Source organism: Acipenser ruthenus, chromosome 25, assembly GCF_902713425.1.
Source record: "Acipenser ruthenus chromosome 25, fAciRut3.2 maternal haplotype, whole genome shotgun sequence".
Taxonomy (NCBI): domain Eukaryota; kingdom Metazoa; phylum Chordata; class Actinopteri; order Acipenseriformes; family Acipenseridae; genus Acipenser; species Acipenser ruthenus.
The window spans coordinates 20,816,173-20,834,960 of NC_081213.1; the positions used below are offsets into that span (position 1 = coordinate 20,816,173).

General features: G+C 36.5%; 1 protein-coding gene across 5 annotated transcripts in view; it reads right to left on the bottom strand.

The window, feature by feature from the left end:
- The window catches only part of LOC131701493 (contactin-4-like), a 150,859-nt gene that overhangs the window by 60,192 nt on the left and 71,879 nt on the right, over positions 1–18,788 (bottom strand). For all 5 annotated transcript variants that reach the window (XM_058999599.1, XM_058999601.1, XM_058999597.1 and 2 more), the window contains exon 5: positions 12,583–12,678. In XM_058999599.1, the coding sequence (XP_058855582.1) occupies positions 12,583–12,678 (96 nt within the window). The remainder of the gene's footprint in view (positions 1–12,582; positions 12,679–18,788) is intronic.

Here is an 18,788-nt window from a genome sequence, read left to right on the forward strand (position 1 = left end):
CAAAACTTTCTCAAGTACTGGATATGTATAATGTGGATGAAGTGCATAGTTTCGTACCCCTACTTGGGAGACAGACACTACAAAGCTAACCACACAGTAAAGAAAAAAACAAGTGGAACACTAATAATCCTGTTTCTGCATATTTCATGCTGTCCTTTCATTTTTACTTCAACTGAGCAAACAGTTAAAATAAGTGCAATAACTGGGCCGTGGGTATTGCTAAGTTAACATTGCTTCAGTATCTCTGCATTACTAGTACAGTAATCACAGTCAAAAACGTAGTACCGATACAGTATAAACACGTGCTTAATGGGAAGGTCCATTACAGCTAGCTGGTTCTGTAGCAATCCCGGTGCAGGCGAGAGGTGGTGCAGCCAATCAGCTTGTTAGGGGCTCCCTATGTATCTGCTCTATTCTGCTCCAGCAGGTAGGCATTCTGACACAGGCCAATGTGCTGAACTCTAGGGTGATGTTCCACTAGAGCAAGGCTCTTCAACTGGCGGCCCGCGGGCCACGTCCAGCCTGCAAGGGACAATCATGTGACCCGCTGACAGTTTGCAAAAAGTATAACAATTAACTAAAATAAATATGGAAAAGAAAAAAAGAAAAAAAAACAGTGACATCGTAAATCAATTTGTGATTAAGATGTGTTTTATTTTTGTATCCGGCAAAGCAGCACGCACATCACACCACCCCTATTCAGTCAGTAGCCACTCAGCACGACTCACGCATGCCAGTTACATTGAGCTCCGCTTGGCGTACTCTGTGGCTGATTTTTAGTTTTTTACTCATGTTGCTATTAAAAGTTTTTTTGTCTTTTTTTTTAAATTGATATAAACATGGCTCTCTACTCTAGCTAGTAAAAAGAGAAAACAATGGGGAAAAGTATAGATTCAACAATGAGTGTACCAATAAATACTTATTTATTATATAATACTTCTGGCCCGCCTACTTCTAACTTTTTTCCAATCCGGCCCCTTTAAAAAACGAGTTGAAGAGCCCTGCACTAGAACAACATGTCAGTGTTGCTGCAGCAGTCCAAACTGTTATCGCCCACGGTCGCTCTCCAGGGTGCTGAACCAACCAAGTGACGCATGCAGGATTCCCCCTTGATCTCTCAGGTTGTCGGCTGTAAGAAGCCAGTATTCCTGAGCACAAAAGCCTCACTTGGTTTTCATTTGTTTGTAAGCCTTGACTGCAGGGCATTTTATTTGATACAGTATGTGCTGGTCATGTGCTTTCTGAAAGACTGTTCTAAAAGACTGTCAAATAAAATTGTCCCTGATATTGAGAACAGTAGCTTTCTTTCTGGTACACACACCTCTAATGTTCTGGGAGCAAATATTCATTGCATATATACAGCAGTACTAACATTACTGTAATTCTTTTGGGTAGAAGGATATTTCTATGTAGTTAAGAGTCAATATATACTGTATGCACACACTCACACATTTAAGGATAATGTAAGTCAGGTGGCATAATCATACAGGGATGACATCTGCATGCAAATATTCATTACGTAAAATGCTGAAAGCAGAGCATGTTAGTCAAGAGCAAAGCTACTATTTATGTTTACAGGACCCTAAATCACTGGCCATTAATAAATACCTGCAGATTGTTGGGATAGGTTGACATTTCACTACCTGCACATCTGCATTTAGGAGTCAATGTGCCGCTGTTACCTTCCATAATGTGAGTTCATTGTTGCCTGAAATAGATGCCTTGTCATGTTCGCAAAGGGGATATATTTCTAATGCATTGAACACATACTGACATTTTAAAATAGTTTTGTACATTCACAGAGAAAAGTATTAATTACTACTAACATACACAACACAAAACAGGTTACTACAGCATTGCTTATGTATTTTAATAATTATAGGTACAGGCAGGATGGAGGGAAGTCACCAAGTATGATGGATTGCTAGTGGCAGGGCTTCACACAAACGACACTCTTAAGACATTTCATCTTTTCATTCTCATGCAGGTGATGTAAAAAAATAATTTGTTTTAGATTCTATTTTAAATCCCAGTGGGCCCAGGAAACAGACTGTGAACACATACACCAAAAAATGAAGCCACTTTACATACAGGGCAGCAGTGTGGAGTAGTGGTTAGGGCTCTGGACTCTTGACCGGAGGGTTGTGGGTTCAATCCCCAGTGGGGGACACTGCTGTTGTACCCTTGAGCAAGGTACTTTACCTAGATTGCTCCAGTAAAAACCCAACTGTATAAATGGGTAATTGTATGTAAAATAATGTGATATCTTGTAACAATTGTAAGTCGCCCTGGATAAGGGCGTCTGCTAAGAAATAAATAATAATAATAATAATAATAATAATAATAATGAATTTAATAATTTATGCCATAATAGCTTTCATCAGTGCTTTGTGCGACTAACAATAACACTTCCCACCACCAATAGATTTCTCTCTGATGCTAATAAACACAATATATAATCCTTAATAATCAGCATTCGAAGCATCATGCCTCAGAGCGTAGAACAGTTTAATGTGTCAGCGAGGGGGTAATGAATACAACTGAAGCTAGCTGTAGGAATTATACATTTCCTTTCATATAAAGCTCAACCTCACAACAAACATGTTTATAGCTCTGCCTTCTTGTTAATATTGCACATTGTTTTTTAATGGAAGCTTGCAAATATATAGCATAAAGAGGGTTCTTATTGCCTATGTTTTTGAATACAAAAAGCCTAACTTAAATGTCAAACTGCACATATTTATATATACACACACCACCCACTTGATATATTGCGGGTGTCGGGGTCCAATACAAATCCACTATATATCGAGGGAAATAGGCTAACAAATACTGTACAACCACTCCCTCGTTTTATCGTGGGCGTCAGGGTCCAAGATAAATCCTTTATGCAACCTGCTTTTTCGTATAAAAAGCAGCACACCGTTTTAATTTGTACTGCAGAGGGGAATTGCTTCTCATCCACTTCAGTCTCCAATTAATTTCATGAATCTTCCTCTCCTTTCTCAAATGCCCAAACCCGCTGCATTGAAAGAATCCATTCCCAACATAGGTGGTTTGTTGCTAGCTAGCTGACGTTACTGCCCTGTGACTTTTGCTAGTGCATTGCTTAAAAAAACGCTTCAGCAAGTAGATATTTAATTGGCTTGGTGTTATTGTGCAATGCGTGTGTATATGATAACAGTACAATATTAATGCTTTGTTTTTAAATGTTCTGTATATTTTAGTTTGTGATGTGCAGTACAAAATAAAACAAACAGTAATTATAAGTGAAATTGTCTATGTATAGTGCAGCTAAGACATGCACAGTTAGACTGTAAAAATGGGGAGCCAACTCCAGGACCGCGATATATCCGAATCCGCAGTATAGCGAGGGGCGATATAATGAGGGGTGGGTGTATATACAGACGTGCTCAAATTTGTTGGTACCCTTACAGCTCATTGAAATAATGCTTCATTCCTCCTGAAAAGTGATGAAATTAAAAGCTATTTTATCATGTATACTTGTATGCCTTTGGTATGTCACAGAATAAAGCAAAGAAGCTGTGAAAAGAGATGAATTATTGCTTATTCTACAAAGATATTCTAAAATGGCCTGGACACATTTGTTGGTACCCCTTAGAAAAGATAATAAATAATTGGATTATAGTGATATTTCAAACCAATTAGTTTCTTTAATTAGTATCACACATGTCTCCAATCTTGTAATCAGTCATTCAGCCTATTTAAATGGAGAAAAGTAGTCACTGTGCTGTTTGGTATCATTGTGTGCACCACACTGAACATGGACCAGAGAAAGCAAAGGAGAGAGTTGTCTGAGGAGATCAGAAAGAAAATAATAGACAAGCATGGTAAAGGTAAAGGCTACAAGACCATCTCCAAGCAGCTTGATGTTCCTGTGACAACAGTTGCAAATATTATTAAGAAGTTTAAGGTCCATGGAACTGTAGCCAACCTCCCTGGGCGCGGCCGCAAGAGTAAAATCGACCCCAGATTGAACAGAAGGATAGTGCGAATGGTAGAAAAAGAACCAAGGATAACTGCCAAAGAGATACAAGCTGAACTCCAAGGTGAAGGTACGTCAGTTTCTGATCGCACCATCCGTCGCTTTTTGAGCGAAAGTGGACTCCATGGAAAAAGACCCAGGAGGACTCCACTTTTGAAAGAAAAACATAAAAAAGCCAGACTGGAATTTGCTAAAATGCATATTGACAAGCCACAATCCTTCTGGGAGAATGTCCTTTGGACAGATGAGTCAAAACTGGAGCTTTTTGGCAAGTCACATCAGCTCTATGTTCACAGACGAAAAAATGAAACTTTCAAAAGAAAAGAACACCATACCTACAGTGAAACATGGAGGAGGCTCGGTTATGTTTTGGGGCTGCTTTGCTGCGCCTGGCACAGGGTGCCTTGAATCTGTGCAGGGCACAATGAAATCTCAAGACTATCAAGGCATTCTGGAGCGAAACGTACTGCCCAGTGTCAGAAAGCTCTGTCTCAGTCGCAGGTCATGGGTCCTCCAACAGGATAATGACCCAAAACACACAGCTAAAAGCACCCAAGAATGGATAAGAACAAAACATTGGACTATTCTGAAGTGGCCTTCTATGAGTCCTGATCTGAATCCTATTGAACATCTATGGAAAGAGCTGAAACTTGCAGTCTGGAGAAGGCACCCATCAAACCTGAGACAGCAGTTATGGTATGTGAAAATAAATAAAATAAATAAAAAAAAATAATACATGTGTCTTTAAATAGCTTTGTGAGTAAAACTCCTCCAAACCAATATGCCACTTTAAAGCACATCTCAATGTCACCTCGATAATCCTTTAATCCAAGCTCCTATGTATTTAAAGTTTCTGATCAATCACTTGTCTGCAGGAGATAAGATCATACCAGGGATGTGCTGATTACTGAATCAGGTGGTCTACGGTGGCCTGCAGTAAATTGATCCATTTGCAGCATTTGCAGCAATTCTGCTGCTGGGTGGTTAGGTTTCATATATGACTTTACAATTCACATCTGCAAAAAAACTTAATTGGCGATCCCCCTAAGGCTTTTATTGAGAAAACCAAAACAATATAAAATGTTACTGTACAGTACAATAGTTACACATTAGATTTTCAAAACTACCTTTCTCCATTGAAAGAATAATGAGTAACTTGAGATCATTCTCCTGACAGTGATCGTATTCTGTCAATGGAAAAGATCTGTAACTCCTCACATTGCCTGTCACCCATCACCACAGCAACACACTCAAACTAAAATATATTTTGCTGATGTCTCAAATATCAGATCTTCAGAGCAAAGCAGATGAGGCAGATAGATGAAATATTTAGAAGGACTGTGCCCATTTAAATCGCTATCTTGGATATTGTGAGAATAAATAAATAAATACATGCAGATTTTCACCAAAAATCAGTTTCAGCATTATATGAATCAGTTTTTGTGTTAAATCACTTTTAGGATGCTTCAACATCTTTTTTGATGCCCGACGATTCCATTGATGTTTTTGCCATTTTGTCAACGGCCAATTCCACAAAGAAAATCATCAGAATGAAAGAATGAATGCTGGCAACAGGGTGTAGGTCCTCATGAACTGATGAAATTATCAATAGCGGCATACCCAGTACGATCCACAGTGGGGTTCTGATTAATAGTCCTTGATCATTCTGTTATGTTAAGTTTCAACTGTCCAAAACCCAGCCAACATTCACCGAGAATGCCCAATTGTGTGCAGTTACATAAAGAAATGCTCTACTAATTTAGCAGATGGCATTTTACTAACTGAGAAATGCGGATTTAGACTATGATGAAACTAGAAACGAGAATAATTCCAGCATATTCTATCCTTCCATTATTAAAAAAAAAAAAAAAAAAAAAAAAAAAACGAATGGAAATCTCATTCACTTAACTGGTAGAATCTTTTTTTTTGTAAGATGTTCCAGCTGATATCCCATGACTACCAATGTGAAAATGATTGATGTTACTTTTCACCCTCACTTTATAGCTTCTACATTATAAACAGCTCAACCTGCCTATTTGACTGCGCTCCGTATGAGAGTCAGCATGGGATGCTTTTTACCAGCTGTCTTCTTTGCATTATCTGTCCCAAGACGGACACTTTGGCAGGAGAAAGGTAAAACAGTAGCTTTAGGGTATCGGAAATGATAGGGTCTTCAAAGCCACAGTTCGTCAGTAATAGCTGAAGCCATAAGGTAATGAATACACATATGTTATAACTTCACATGCCGATGCACATCCCGTGGGCGTGCACAGTAATGAACTGTGGATTAGGACATCACTGATTAGCATGGGATTTAACAAGCAAAGCAGACAGCCTGACACCAGATCTGACACAAAAACACATTGGAAATGTGAAAAAACAGCAAGTTATCAAAAGTGTCCAGCCATTTAAAGTGGAGATATCAAAAACACAAGCCAAGTTTCAAGAAACCATTGGGGCAACCATGCCCAGCACAAAGCAAATAGGCACAACTGTACAAGCGGTGGGTATATATATATATTTTTATTTTTAAGTTTGCAATATAAACCCTGTGTGGGAATCGAACCCAAGACATGCTTCCAATGCAGCTTGCAAAGTGTGTCCTTCTATTTTACAACATTTGCAAGTAGTATAGCAGTAAAGTTACAGTTTTTAACAAGTAACGAGACAAACAAGATTTTGATAATAATTATTATGTATTATCCTGACTGTACTGAAAGCTTTCATCTGATTCTGTAAACTATCAAAATAAGCTTGATCCGTTCATTTAGTATATTGTAATGTTTTCAAGTTTAGGAAGTAGTTCTCAGGGAGACGGTGTTGAATTCTCAAAATGTTTGTTTTATTTGGAACTACAGGGGCCGGAATTCACGACACCAAAATAATAACCCTACGTTTTAGTCTTGGCACTTTCACTGCATATTCTCTCCAGTCACAGCTCACAGGCTTGCTCAGTCGCACCCACAGTTTCTCATTCAAGTTCAGCGCTGGACTGTCTCCAGTCCCCAGGCTCCTGCACCCCCTTATATAACCTCTTGTCGTTTCCCACCGCTGTCCTGCTCATCAACCAGTCACATCCATGCTCTGCAACCCCCGAAAACAGCAACACACATTCTCCCCACTCATTCGCTCACTCCCCCTTCCCATGCTAAGTAACGGCGTGACCCAGTCCCCTTATAATACATGTAACATAAAAGACAGATGACACAAACTGAACAGACAACAAGTCCTGCAACAAAGCAATTGTCCAGGTTGTTATAATATATTTTTAAATTTGAAAGTAAAAATATATGAAAGCATGGTGACCTTTATGTACAAAAATCTTCACTAATATACAATTGAACAAGAACTGTTGAGTATTTAGTGAAGTTCCTGTCTTTCATTATCAATCATATTATTTTGCATATCATCCATATTATTAGTTGGCTGAGATTCTATTTAATAATTAATTTCCAAAACAGTACACCCACACACAACACAGCAGTGTTGCACCATTACGAAGAAACTGTCTACAAGTTTACTATGAAATCTCATTTCCTCCCTGTGGGGAAAGAACAAGTCAGTCACTCTTCTCTCATTATACAGTACCATGAAACTAAGGTGATAAAGCAAACACAATACACACAAGGTTACTGCTGTTCCCAACAACTGACACACAAACAAACTGTAAAAGCCCATCTGAAAACATCTTTGATTAAACCCTGGTGAAAGTGCAGTAAATTTATATTCTACATCCGTATTCTGTAGCCTAACGGAACCAAAAAACGCAGTTGGAATGTTATCATTATTTCAGAAAGGAGACACCCACAAGTAAGCAAATAGAATAACATAATTGTACAGCAAATGAAATGCTGCCATAACATCTACATCGGAGGACATTTGGCCCGGGCCCTCCTCCTCATCCAAAGCATGTGATAGCCTCTGAATAATGGTAGAAAACTACAGTAAAAATGTTGTTGTTATGGTTGACCTGTACTTTGTGCAGCATACTGTAACGTACATATAAGCTACAGTGTCCAGTAATGTGACTGTATGAAATATATTTTCTCTAAGAAAATTGACACAATGGAGTGTGAAAATGAGTGGCCCTATTGTATTAATTAAGTTGATGAAGCAATGTGCACTTCACGTTCACACAGAAATGTACAAAATATCATTGAAAATGAAAGTGAATAAATATAAGGACTATGTGAATTTAACAAGTAGCTGGGAAACACAAATTAAGACAAATTAGATGTCAAAGAATAGATTAACATAATAAAGATTTCACATGAACCACAAAATACAGCATTACACTTCACTTTAAAGATGTTTTAATATTAATCTATATGCTATTGTGGGCCATATGATTTATTCCAGTATAGGTCGGTAATATATCACACATAACCAGTTTCATGTCCTGTTGTATGCGTTGCCTTTAAACACTCGTTTTATAAGGCATTGCTATTGAATATATAATATGTTAGAACTTGATCAAAATTCACATTATTCTAGCATATTTGTGACAAAAGCAATGTTTATAATCAACAATTCACTGGAATGTATTCTTCCGAATTGGCATGACATGTTCATACTGTGAAAGTCACCAAGAGCAGAAAAACAATCAGAAAAGCAAACAATGACACGCCCTTTATAGTGATATTTTACTTTTAAAGTCTGTCCTTTCTGTTATTTCAGTCATTGAGACCTCATAACATTCAACATATTTCATAATTAGGCATGAACACTTTTCAAACAGACTTAACTGTTCCTTGGGAAAAAAAAAAGAAAATTGTACATGTTATAAATGAACAGAGAGCCTGAATCTTTAATTAACGACTGAAGGTAATTATTTCTGGCCAACTCCATTTGGTTCAGACCCACAGGACTTGCACACATCTCTGACAAAAATACATTCACAGTAATTCCAAAGTGTAAAAAAATAACTGAGAATCTACTGAGCATACTGTCTTCACATGACAAGTTTTGAAGCTTGTTTTGCAAAATGCTTTAATGCTCAGTTTTCCTATTGTTCTCTAAATCACAATTTTATTGGGAATAGAATTTCTAGGAATAATTACATGGTTTGCCTTGAAAATCACTCCAGAACAGAACAAGCCAAATGTAGGTTTAGCTTGTTAAGCTCTAAAATCTCTAATTTTGTATGAACACCAGGACAGTCAAACACGAGCCTCTCTATCGGTTTCAACATTTCGCTGCCTTTCTGCTGATGAAGGTACAAACAGATGACCTGGAAAACATCCAGTCAGTGTTTCCCCATCCAGATTTATGCCAGCACTAGCTCTGCAAACCTGTTTAGTTAACATTCTGAAGAGGCAGACATTGCTGATATAAAAATGTCAAGTTCATCATTTACTCCTCAGGCAAATCTCCAGCCAAACAGGCAAGATAACAGGACAATATAAAGTGTGTTGCATATTTTTAGGCAGCAGGACATTTAGTTTGGACTAAGCCTGTTTCATTTTCTTGAATCTGAAGTATGAAGAATTATTATTTTAGCAGGGAAAAGTGATTTTGAAAAACAACTGGTGGCGTTAGCTTTAAGTTTACATTTTTAACAGGACATTGCATCCACATTGGAATTTCTCATTGGACACCTTTCCATTCCTATTGTGGTTTGTTTGGAAACCTATGCAGAGCTGCTGGAAACAACTAGCTGAATACGGTGACCTTAGCTGTTAGCATTATCGGGGTGTACACATTGGTTTACTACACTATTGATTCTTTTGTATGCTTTTTGTGAAGTTTGTTTACAGGCCCTGAAAGCAAGGTATTTGATATCATTGGTCCCAAAGAAAGGCATTGGATTTTGCACCATTAAAGGTACTGAGATGCAGAAAGTACTTTTCAGAAAGGTATATCAAATAGGTGTCTAAAAAGCAGCAGAGGGTCCACCCTAATGTACAATGTTGTACTTCTGTAAAGTCTGTATTGGACGTGTAACCCACTAAGCTTCTGTGGGAAGAATTCCACAAGGGGAAGTACTGCAGATTGTGTTACAGCCAACTTTAATTGTTCATTTTCCCCCAGCATTTGTAAACCTACTTCATTTTCTACCATAGGGAAATTAAATGAATACATTACATCTGTGAAAAGGTTACAGAGTGACTTGAAGTAGCATGAGTGTTTAACAGCATTCTGAAATAAATGTAGTCATCAGCAGCGAACTGACAAGACAATATTTTAATTGTGGTAGCTGACATTTGGTTCTCTGTTACTTTCCTTCAGAACAGTAATATAATAATAATAATAAAGTTTCCTAGAGATATAAAGTAATGAAAAAAAGGATAATTTGATCGCATTTATATTTTTTGAGATCCGCTTAGCCAGGGCTGAATAGAAGAATAATTCTAAGACAGTATTCCCAAGCATTTAGAGCATGAAAAAAAAAACATCAAGAATGCTTTAATTAAAGATGAACACTGATATATTTGGGCTGCCTTAACTAGGTTCTTAATTGTTCATACGAAGTGGAGTGGAAGTAAAGTGGAAATCCAAGGATTGGTACAATTTGTCTGAGTGTACCACATATTCGTCATTGCACTGTAGTTCTTCTGTTTTTGTGAAAAAAACAAAAACAGCTTGAACTGTGTTGCCTGCCAAGATCAAAAATAGTACTTATTATTTACTATGGCACTTCATTCTGCAGGACACCAGCTTAAAAAAACAATTTCTTCAGTGAGCTTTGTTTACGCAGCAAAAATGGCTTGGCTTGTGGTGAGTCAATCAGAAATGTGATGGTGGGATTTAAATGCAGACTGATTTCATACTTACAGTTTTCAAAATTTAATAACAACTCACTGAACACTTCTTACAACTAGATAGCACACCGATTAGTTGTTTGGGGTGACACTAGGCTGCTTGGGAGTCTTGTGCAGTGAGATAAGCCTTTCCTTTGAAAGCCACTAGCAATAAGTACATGCACGGTAGACGACCAATTAACTTAGCTATGTGTATGTTTTATTCTTTTTTTGAAAGTTTTGAAAGCTGAGCAGCCTAAGAAGTCAGGATACAGGGGAAGACCTGGTCTCTAGGAGACCCAAGGTTTGTAGATTTAGATTTTTAGTTTAGTAGGTTTACTATTAAAGCATATATATAAGAATAAATAAGAATTCAGTTCTAGCGTCTCATTGAGACCATTAGGTTCAACCGTATTTAATGTGTGTATCCAGAAGACTTCTCTTCTTAGTTGTTTAATAATATTACCACCTCTTACAGAAACTGTCACCTTTTCCAGGCCTCTAAACTTAAGGCTTGATAAAGATCCATGATTTAGTGCTTTATAATGCCTGGCTACTGCTGGGGACAAGTGGATACTACAACTAGCTGTATCAGAGACAAGTATATTTAATTATCTATTTCTTTGTGGTAAGCACTTTGTCACATTAAACTTCTTGTGCATGAATGACTTTGTAAAAATTGTATGTGTATACAGTCCTCACCCGTTATAACACGCCTTGTTATAGTGCGGAATTGGTTATAACACGGTAGGGTCGTGGCTCCCATTTGCTCCATAATGCCATTACAGTAGCCCTTTTATACTCGTTATAAGGTGGAACACAAATAGCACGGTCTTGTAACTATGGCTCCCCACTATAGCGTTATAAAGGGTGAGCACATATATATATATATATATATATATATATATATATATATATATATATATATATATATATATAATATATGTAAAGCAGTATAGTGCTTCGATTGATTGGCTAATACAAGCAGGTGACAGCTTAGTTTAGTTCAGCAGGCTGTACATTTGATTGTATTCAGGGATATTAAGGGAAGGGATCTCTTCCTGTAGTCTTACTTTACAGGAAGATATCCCTTTTAAAAGCTTCCTATACGTTTATGTTTTAGGTTCAAAATAACCTAGACAAAAAAAAAGAATAAACATTGAGCTGTTAAATGTTTGTGTAGTAAAAGCAAGAGCACACTATTTGCAATAATACCTTTTCCCCAGTATTCACCTAGGGAACCATGAGTGACATGGTGGCAGCTTCAAGGGACAAGCAACCCCATTCTCAAGAGACAGATTAGGGCAGTCTCTGCATGGCGACAGGCAGAGAACACCAAAGGATAGCTAGTCTTATTACTAGCTGATAATAAGTGCACAAATCCTCATGGTTGAGAAACCATAGGAGGTGTAAAAAAAAAAATAGCTGAAAAGCTCTGCTTCTCATCTTCTCACATTTCATAGTGCTGTAAAATGGCTTTTGAAATCAAATCCTGGATAGAAATGCAGTCCATATAAAATAGATATAAAATAATTAATTACACGTGTGGAGAAACAGCAGGGCTGGAATACAATGTACTACTCCAAGACAACAGGGTTAGAAAACCTACTTTACACGTCTGTGTGGAATCACCACACTCTGGTCAGACAGATAACAAAAACACTTCAATTATCATTGTCACAAAAAAAAAGGTGCAGGACTGTGATCTTATCCGTGACAGCGTCTTATCTGGGTTTAACACTGTGGTTATTGTAACACTAAAGTTGATATTAATGTTTGTAAATTGTGATAAGATCGAGACATGGTCCTATGGCTCCTTAATGAACATCTTCATACCTCCAGAATGGGGTGGTGGACCACACAGCAGCACAACTCCTTGTCCTTCACGCACAGAAACAGTACTTCTTGTCTGCGTCTTGAAGTGTTCTAAATCTGTGAAGAAAAAGAATAGAAGGTATTTTACAATAGCAACACAGGCGAGGGCAATAGAAGATGTAACATTCAGGGTGCCTTACATGCTAGATGTGTAATAGAATTCTGGAAATGCACCGAATGTATGGCTGACCAGTGTTTGTGCAAGTGTTTCATTAAAACCTGTACTTAAAAGCTAATCACCACAATGTTATCCGTTTCATCTAGACATTGCTCCTAGAGTGGTAATGTCAATTATACGACCCAGATCCCAGCCAGAGTTAGTCTTCTGTTCCCACTCTCTTCTACCTGGTACCATATTCTTTAATAATGATCCTACAGTAAAGACAATATTGCACTACCTCCCTCAAACAGTAATACGCAGTCATATTGAACAAAGAAACTAAAGTTATGTGTTGCGTTGAAGTTGTGAGAAAGAGTCTAGATGCATTGCATTTCTCTGAGAAAGACGACAGCACATTAAGCAAAATAGTAAAACAAGTAAGAAAAAATATATATTTTAAAAAACTAGTTTAGTCCTGAAGGAAAGCAATCTCAAAGTTACGCAACACCTCAGTGCACTCAATCCATGATGGGGATAGTTGATACAATGCGAAGCAAGCTTAAACCTCAGACAGTGTTATACAAAGTTATTATCAGGTATTACTGTTCCTTATCTTTAAAGTCTTAATCACACTGGTTATACTTCAGCAGCTCAAATGTGACTTCTATCTTTCTCAAAATATGCATAATTAGTAGCACTGCAGGCACATAACTTTAAAGACACCTAGAATAAATTACTAAACAGCATAAAATGATGATCATAAACCAAAAGCGTGACAAATCATTTGCTTTTATCAAAATTGCGGTCTCAGGAATAGCAAATGATCCCACCTAATCAGTATTCCTAATTTTACAGTAATTAGGATTAAGTCAGCAGCAGAACTTTAGTTCAAATCTCATTGAAATAAATGGTTTTTGCCACTTTTGTACAGGTTTGAAACAAGAACTCGTTTACATTTCTAAACCATGCTCTGCCTTATCTTATAGTTAATTACAAATGTATAAAAAGCAAATCTTCAGCAATGCTCAATACTTTCTCCTATTATTCAAACTGACATTTTGTGAGATGGACTATCATGCCACTTTTAGTAAAATCAGTACTGTATGTCTAACCTTATATTATTCAAAAAGGAGCTTTAGTTTGTTGGCCATTATGTAAAAACAAGCTGCAAACACCACGGGAGGGCATGGCAGATCCCTCTGTTTGTTCTAGCACAGAGAAATCAAACGAAGATATAATTTATTATGTGCTGTAGAAACTTGATAAAACGATTGTGCACATTCAGTAGTGCTCTTACTAGTTTGCTCAAGTGTCAAAAACAAGGTTCTCATGTTTTGTGTAATTCCTGATTCTTACGAAGAATCTTTCAGCATTATACAGTACACAGGTTCTGTGTGGTATTCAAGGTACATAGTATACTCAGGTATATAGTATAACTGGGTGTTTTTGATATGGTAGCATTTACACAGTTACACAGGTTGTACGTTAAATTATAAAATTACTGTAGCAGGATTTTTGTTTCCCTGTGATATGTACTGTATGGTAACTATTAGTGAAACCAAACATTGTAATGCTAGTAGAACATGTCAGCCTTCAACGTTATTGTAGATTAATAAAAAACCTGTTTCAATTGTTTTTTGTACTCATCTTTACAAACACTATCTTAGCCAGTGTTACAGTGTTTATGGTTAACTTGCAAATTATAAAACTTTTCATCATCTAGAACTACGTCCCAGAGACTTCATCATGATGAAAAATATCCAAAATACATGTAACAAAAACAGTTCTTTTTTTTTTTTTGTACATTTTAAAATAGCCATGCAGTGAGAGAAAAAAATCAGGTCATTAAAGAAAAGCTCCAATTAATTAGGCTGTTTACTTGCACAGTTGAGAACACAATATATATATCACATTAAAACAATGTCAAACCACCTCAGACATGAATTCATTATTTATTTACATTTAGAATTATTTTAAGTATGCAGAAAGCATTTCCTTAATCATAAAGTCATACCTGAACAGTTTTAATAGATTCTGCATCCACAGTTATTAAAGCTTTTACGATATTCTTTCCTTACAAGTGGTGTAATACATGAAAACAAAATAGAAACCCATTGAAACCACTTTGTTTTGCCAGTTAATGGAAAATAATACCAAGAAAGCTGAAACAGCCCTCCGTCCTCATTAACACCCCTCAAAAACGATGTAAAATTTACAACTAAGTATATGGCACAGTCCATCGATGCCTGTTCAAAGCTGTCTCAGGTAGGAAGTATACAAATGTATTTTAATGTACTTTGCAATGCTCAATGCCAAATCTGCAGCTCTGGTGATCCCCCTATTTGAAACAAGATTGCTCATTAGTTCTGCTTCAAGAAAGACCTTAAATGGCTCACTAATTTATGAAGGTGTATTATAAGGTCAGCTAATAAATGCCATATTGGCTATGGTACTTAATTATTTTTTTTAAATAAATACATTTCTTTTTAACCCTGACAACCCACTTTTCCTAATTGCCATTTTAGAGTCCTTAGCCCTATTTGGGCAAAACTGATTCTTTCATTAGTCTCCGCTTATTAGGTGTTACCAGGGCAGCAATGTGTACACACTTCAGTGATAAACTCTCAACTCATCTGAGTTTTTGTATTTGCCATCCAGTACGAAAGTGCCAATAATGCCAGTACACTTGTTATTTTATGATTTGATCATTTACAGTTAGGATATTGTATACAATTCACTGTTTTGAATATTCATTTTGTTTATATTTTAAGTCTACTTGGTCATATTGCATATTATTCTATAGTTTAAGCTTCTGGGGAAAAAAGCTAAAAAAAAGGTATCCAAATAGAACTTTTGTAGTTTTTAAAAGGTCAAAACATTGGTTTTATTGTAGTAAAAATAAACATCATGTTTTCATTCTGGGCTGCTGAAATGTTAAAATTAAAACATGGTGTACACTTATTTTTTTTAGTTGGTACAGTACATAGAAGGAGCAACAGTTGCAATTGCAAGATGATGTGGACACTGGGCACCTAGTCCCCAACATGGGCCACCAAAATCCACCAGATCAGTTTTGAGTGAGTCCATTTTAGATTATATATTTGTCCCCCTCATAGAAGTATGTTTCCTCCTTGAAGTAGTGTTTCATCTTTAGTTTGTGAGCTGTAGCTACAGAAACCTGATTTGCTTTTGTCAAAGACAACATTCTTGTTGTAGCCCCCCTGCCAATTTAATGACATAAGGTTTTTGACGAGCAAATCTGGAAAATTAAAAAACAAAATCTACAGGGACTTGTTTTTGTGTATAATCCAAGTGGCTGTACATTCCAAGTGATAGCAGTGCTATTTACTTCAAAAGTAAGCTTTTTCAAACAGCTCTTCTGATATCTTTAGCATCCATGAGGTCGTGTGTGTGTGTGTCTCCTGAGCTAAGAGCAAGGATTGTATGCATTAAAACAGCTGTAAGGAAAGCATAGATAAGAAATTGCATTTTCCTAAGGACTCAGGGATAACAGGATAGATTCATTTTAGGTGTGATAGATATTTTTACACCCAGTGTAGTGTGAAACTCCAAGGGACTCACTGTGAACATCTGAATGTCCTTTGAGTAGACAGCCAAGCCAAATAATATATATTTTTTTAAAGAAAACAAAATCGCAAAAATGATGTTATTCTGTAGTCTGTAGAAAAAAAATGTAACCGTAAAAACATATCCATTTAGTTGGGATTGTTTTTTTTTCTCAAGATAATTGCTCTTTTGCTGTTGGCGTAGTCAGTATTAAACTTTTTCTTCTGGTCACATTTTGGTGCCCATGCAGAATGCAGTGTGTGTCTGCAACCTGGACATGAAATAACATGTTGTAGAATTGATTATTAGGTGATTAAAGAACTTAAAGAGATTAAAGTATTTTCTGTGAAATATCCAGTAAAAGGCATATTACCTGCTGACATTACTTGTTAACATGTTTTGAAGGTTTGAATACCATTTTATTACAAAACATACAACAATAATAATGGCTTTCTCTACCACTGTGAATTATAGCTTTGCCAACAAGTTTATGACCCTAGTGCTATCAACAACCAGCCATGCAAAGACAGTCCTTGAACAAATTCAACTTCATCATAAAAGATATGCACACTCAATGCTATTTACTGCAGCTTTTCATCTACATTCCCACAATATCAAAATGTAGTAAACCAACTACTTTTTCACTGACCATTTATTATACATTTGAGCTATGAGAAAAATGCTTTTGATAGTGAATCAAATCTTTAAAAAGCTTAAAAAGAAACTCACAGTTTGAATTAATTGTTGCATTGTTATTTCTCCTGTAAGTTTATATAATGCTTCGAGCAGTATACAGTTGTGTTATTATTATCACAGTCAGCACTCACATATCCAACCTTATACAATTTTAACTTCAGTGACGGTTAAAGGAGTGTGAAGCATATCTGATTATTTCATTTTGGCCTGATCCAACCCTTGTCCGTTTTTCAGGGAACACTAAAAGGTACAATGTCAGAAATGCATAGCTGAAAGGACTGTATTTTAAAATAAGAAGGCTTGCATTTAGATGTACTGTAGTTGGCGTTGTTGGTACAGTACTATATTTTCAACAGAAGTATTTTAATTCAGAACGATATGATTCTGAAAATATCACTTGCCAAAAAAGACTACACATGTAATACAGTACATACTTTGAAATCCGATGCATATTGTAGCAGTATGTAAAATTCCCCATTAGCGACCCAACAGCAAAATGAAATCAAAATGTTGCCCATGGACAGAACTGCGTAAAACATAAAAGACAATGCAATTTATAAAAAGATAAAAAAAAACAAAACAACAGTCTCCAGAATTAAAACAGCACCCAAAGTCAGTATTCAAAATTGCAGAATATAGTGCTCGATAAGGCCCTGATGTCACAGTTGCAAATGAAAATACACACAAGCAACTGAAGATCACAGATTAAAAAAAAAATGCATCACAGTATCTGAAACTATTTAATGATGAACTGTTTTAAATTACAGTAGCTGGTCTCATCCACTTTGTTTTTGTTGTATTTTTGTCAGGTGAAACTGGAGGAAGCACTGTGACTACACAAATAAAGACTGATTTTAGCATGCGAGAAAGAAAAAGGCTGTGGCGGATAATCAAATAAATTGTAACATTGAAGAGATGGGCTTTGTATCAGAAAACTGATGACCGAATCTGAAATTTGCATGTGATGGGTAAGTGCATTAATCTGTTACATATATATAATGGGAATGGATTTGTTCCTAAATACAAGGACAGTCAAACGCGACTGACGTGTATCTGAGTGTCGTATATCCGAGTGCTGATTTGTATTATTATTATTATTATTATTATTATTATTATTATTATTATTATTATTATGTGTCATGATCATTCCCACCAGGCAAAATGAAGATGGTCCTGATGTCCAGTAAGATGTTCACACAGCTTAGATTCCTTTTTTTTTCTTTGTAAACCATTGATTGATAGGATAGGGTTCAGGGTTTGTTATACATCCATACAAAACAGATTTCGTGTTTATGTACTGACACTGTCAAATTTCTAATATATTTTGCATTCTGTAAAGGCAATTTCAACTCAAGTTCTAAACATTTCTACCCTCTTTTTGTCATTCTGCCACTTACGATTGAGGAGGACGGGCATATTCTGCAGATTAATTATATCCACCTACTGGTTCGAATGACTAACAAAGTCACACGGACAGTGCGCTGAAGTGATAGGATCACAAATAAAAATAGAAAAATAAAACAGACATATAAAGAGAGCACAGAGACTTCAGAAACATTAAAAATTAAACTACTGCTGGTGTATCAACCTGACCATCTTAACAATACTACACGTGAATACAAGAAAGAGTGGCCAGCTCTACAGAAGAGAGGCATCAGGCGGTGTAGATTACAGCATTTTACTTCTTTTTCATCATTTCTAACAGCCATTAAGGACAAACAGGTCTTTGATGCCAAATTAGAATTTTCCTTCTCCTTGATGTAGGTGCCATCTGTTCAGCTTAGTGTCTTACTGTGGGTAAGGT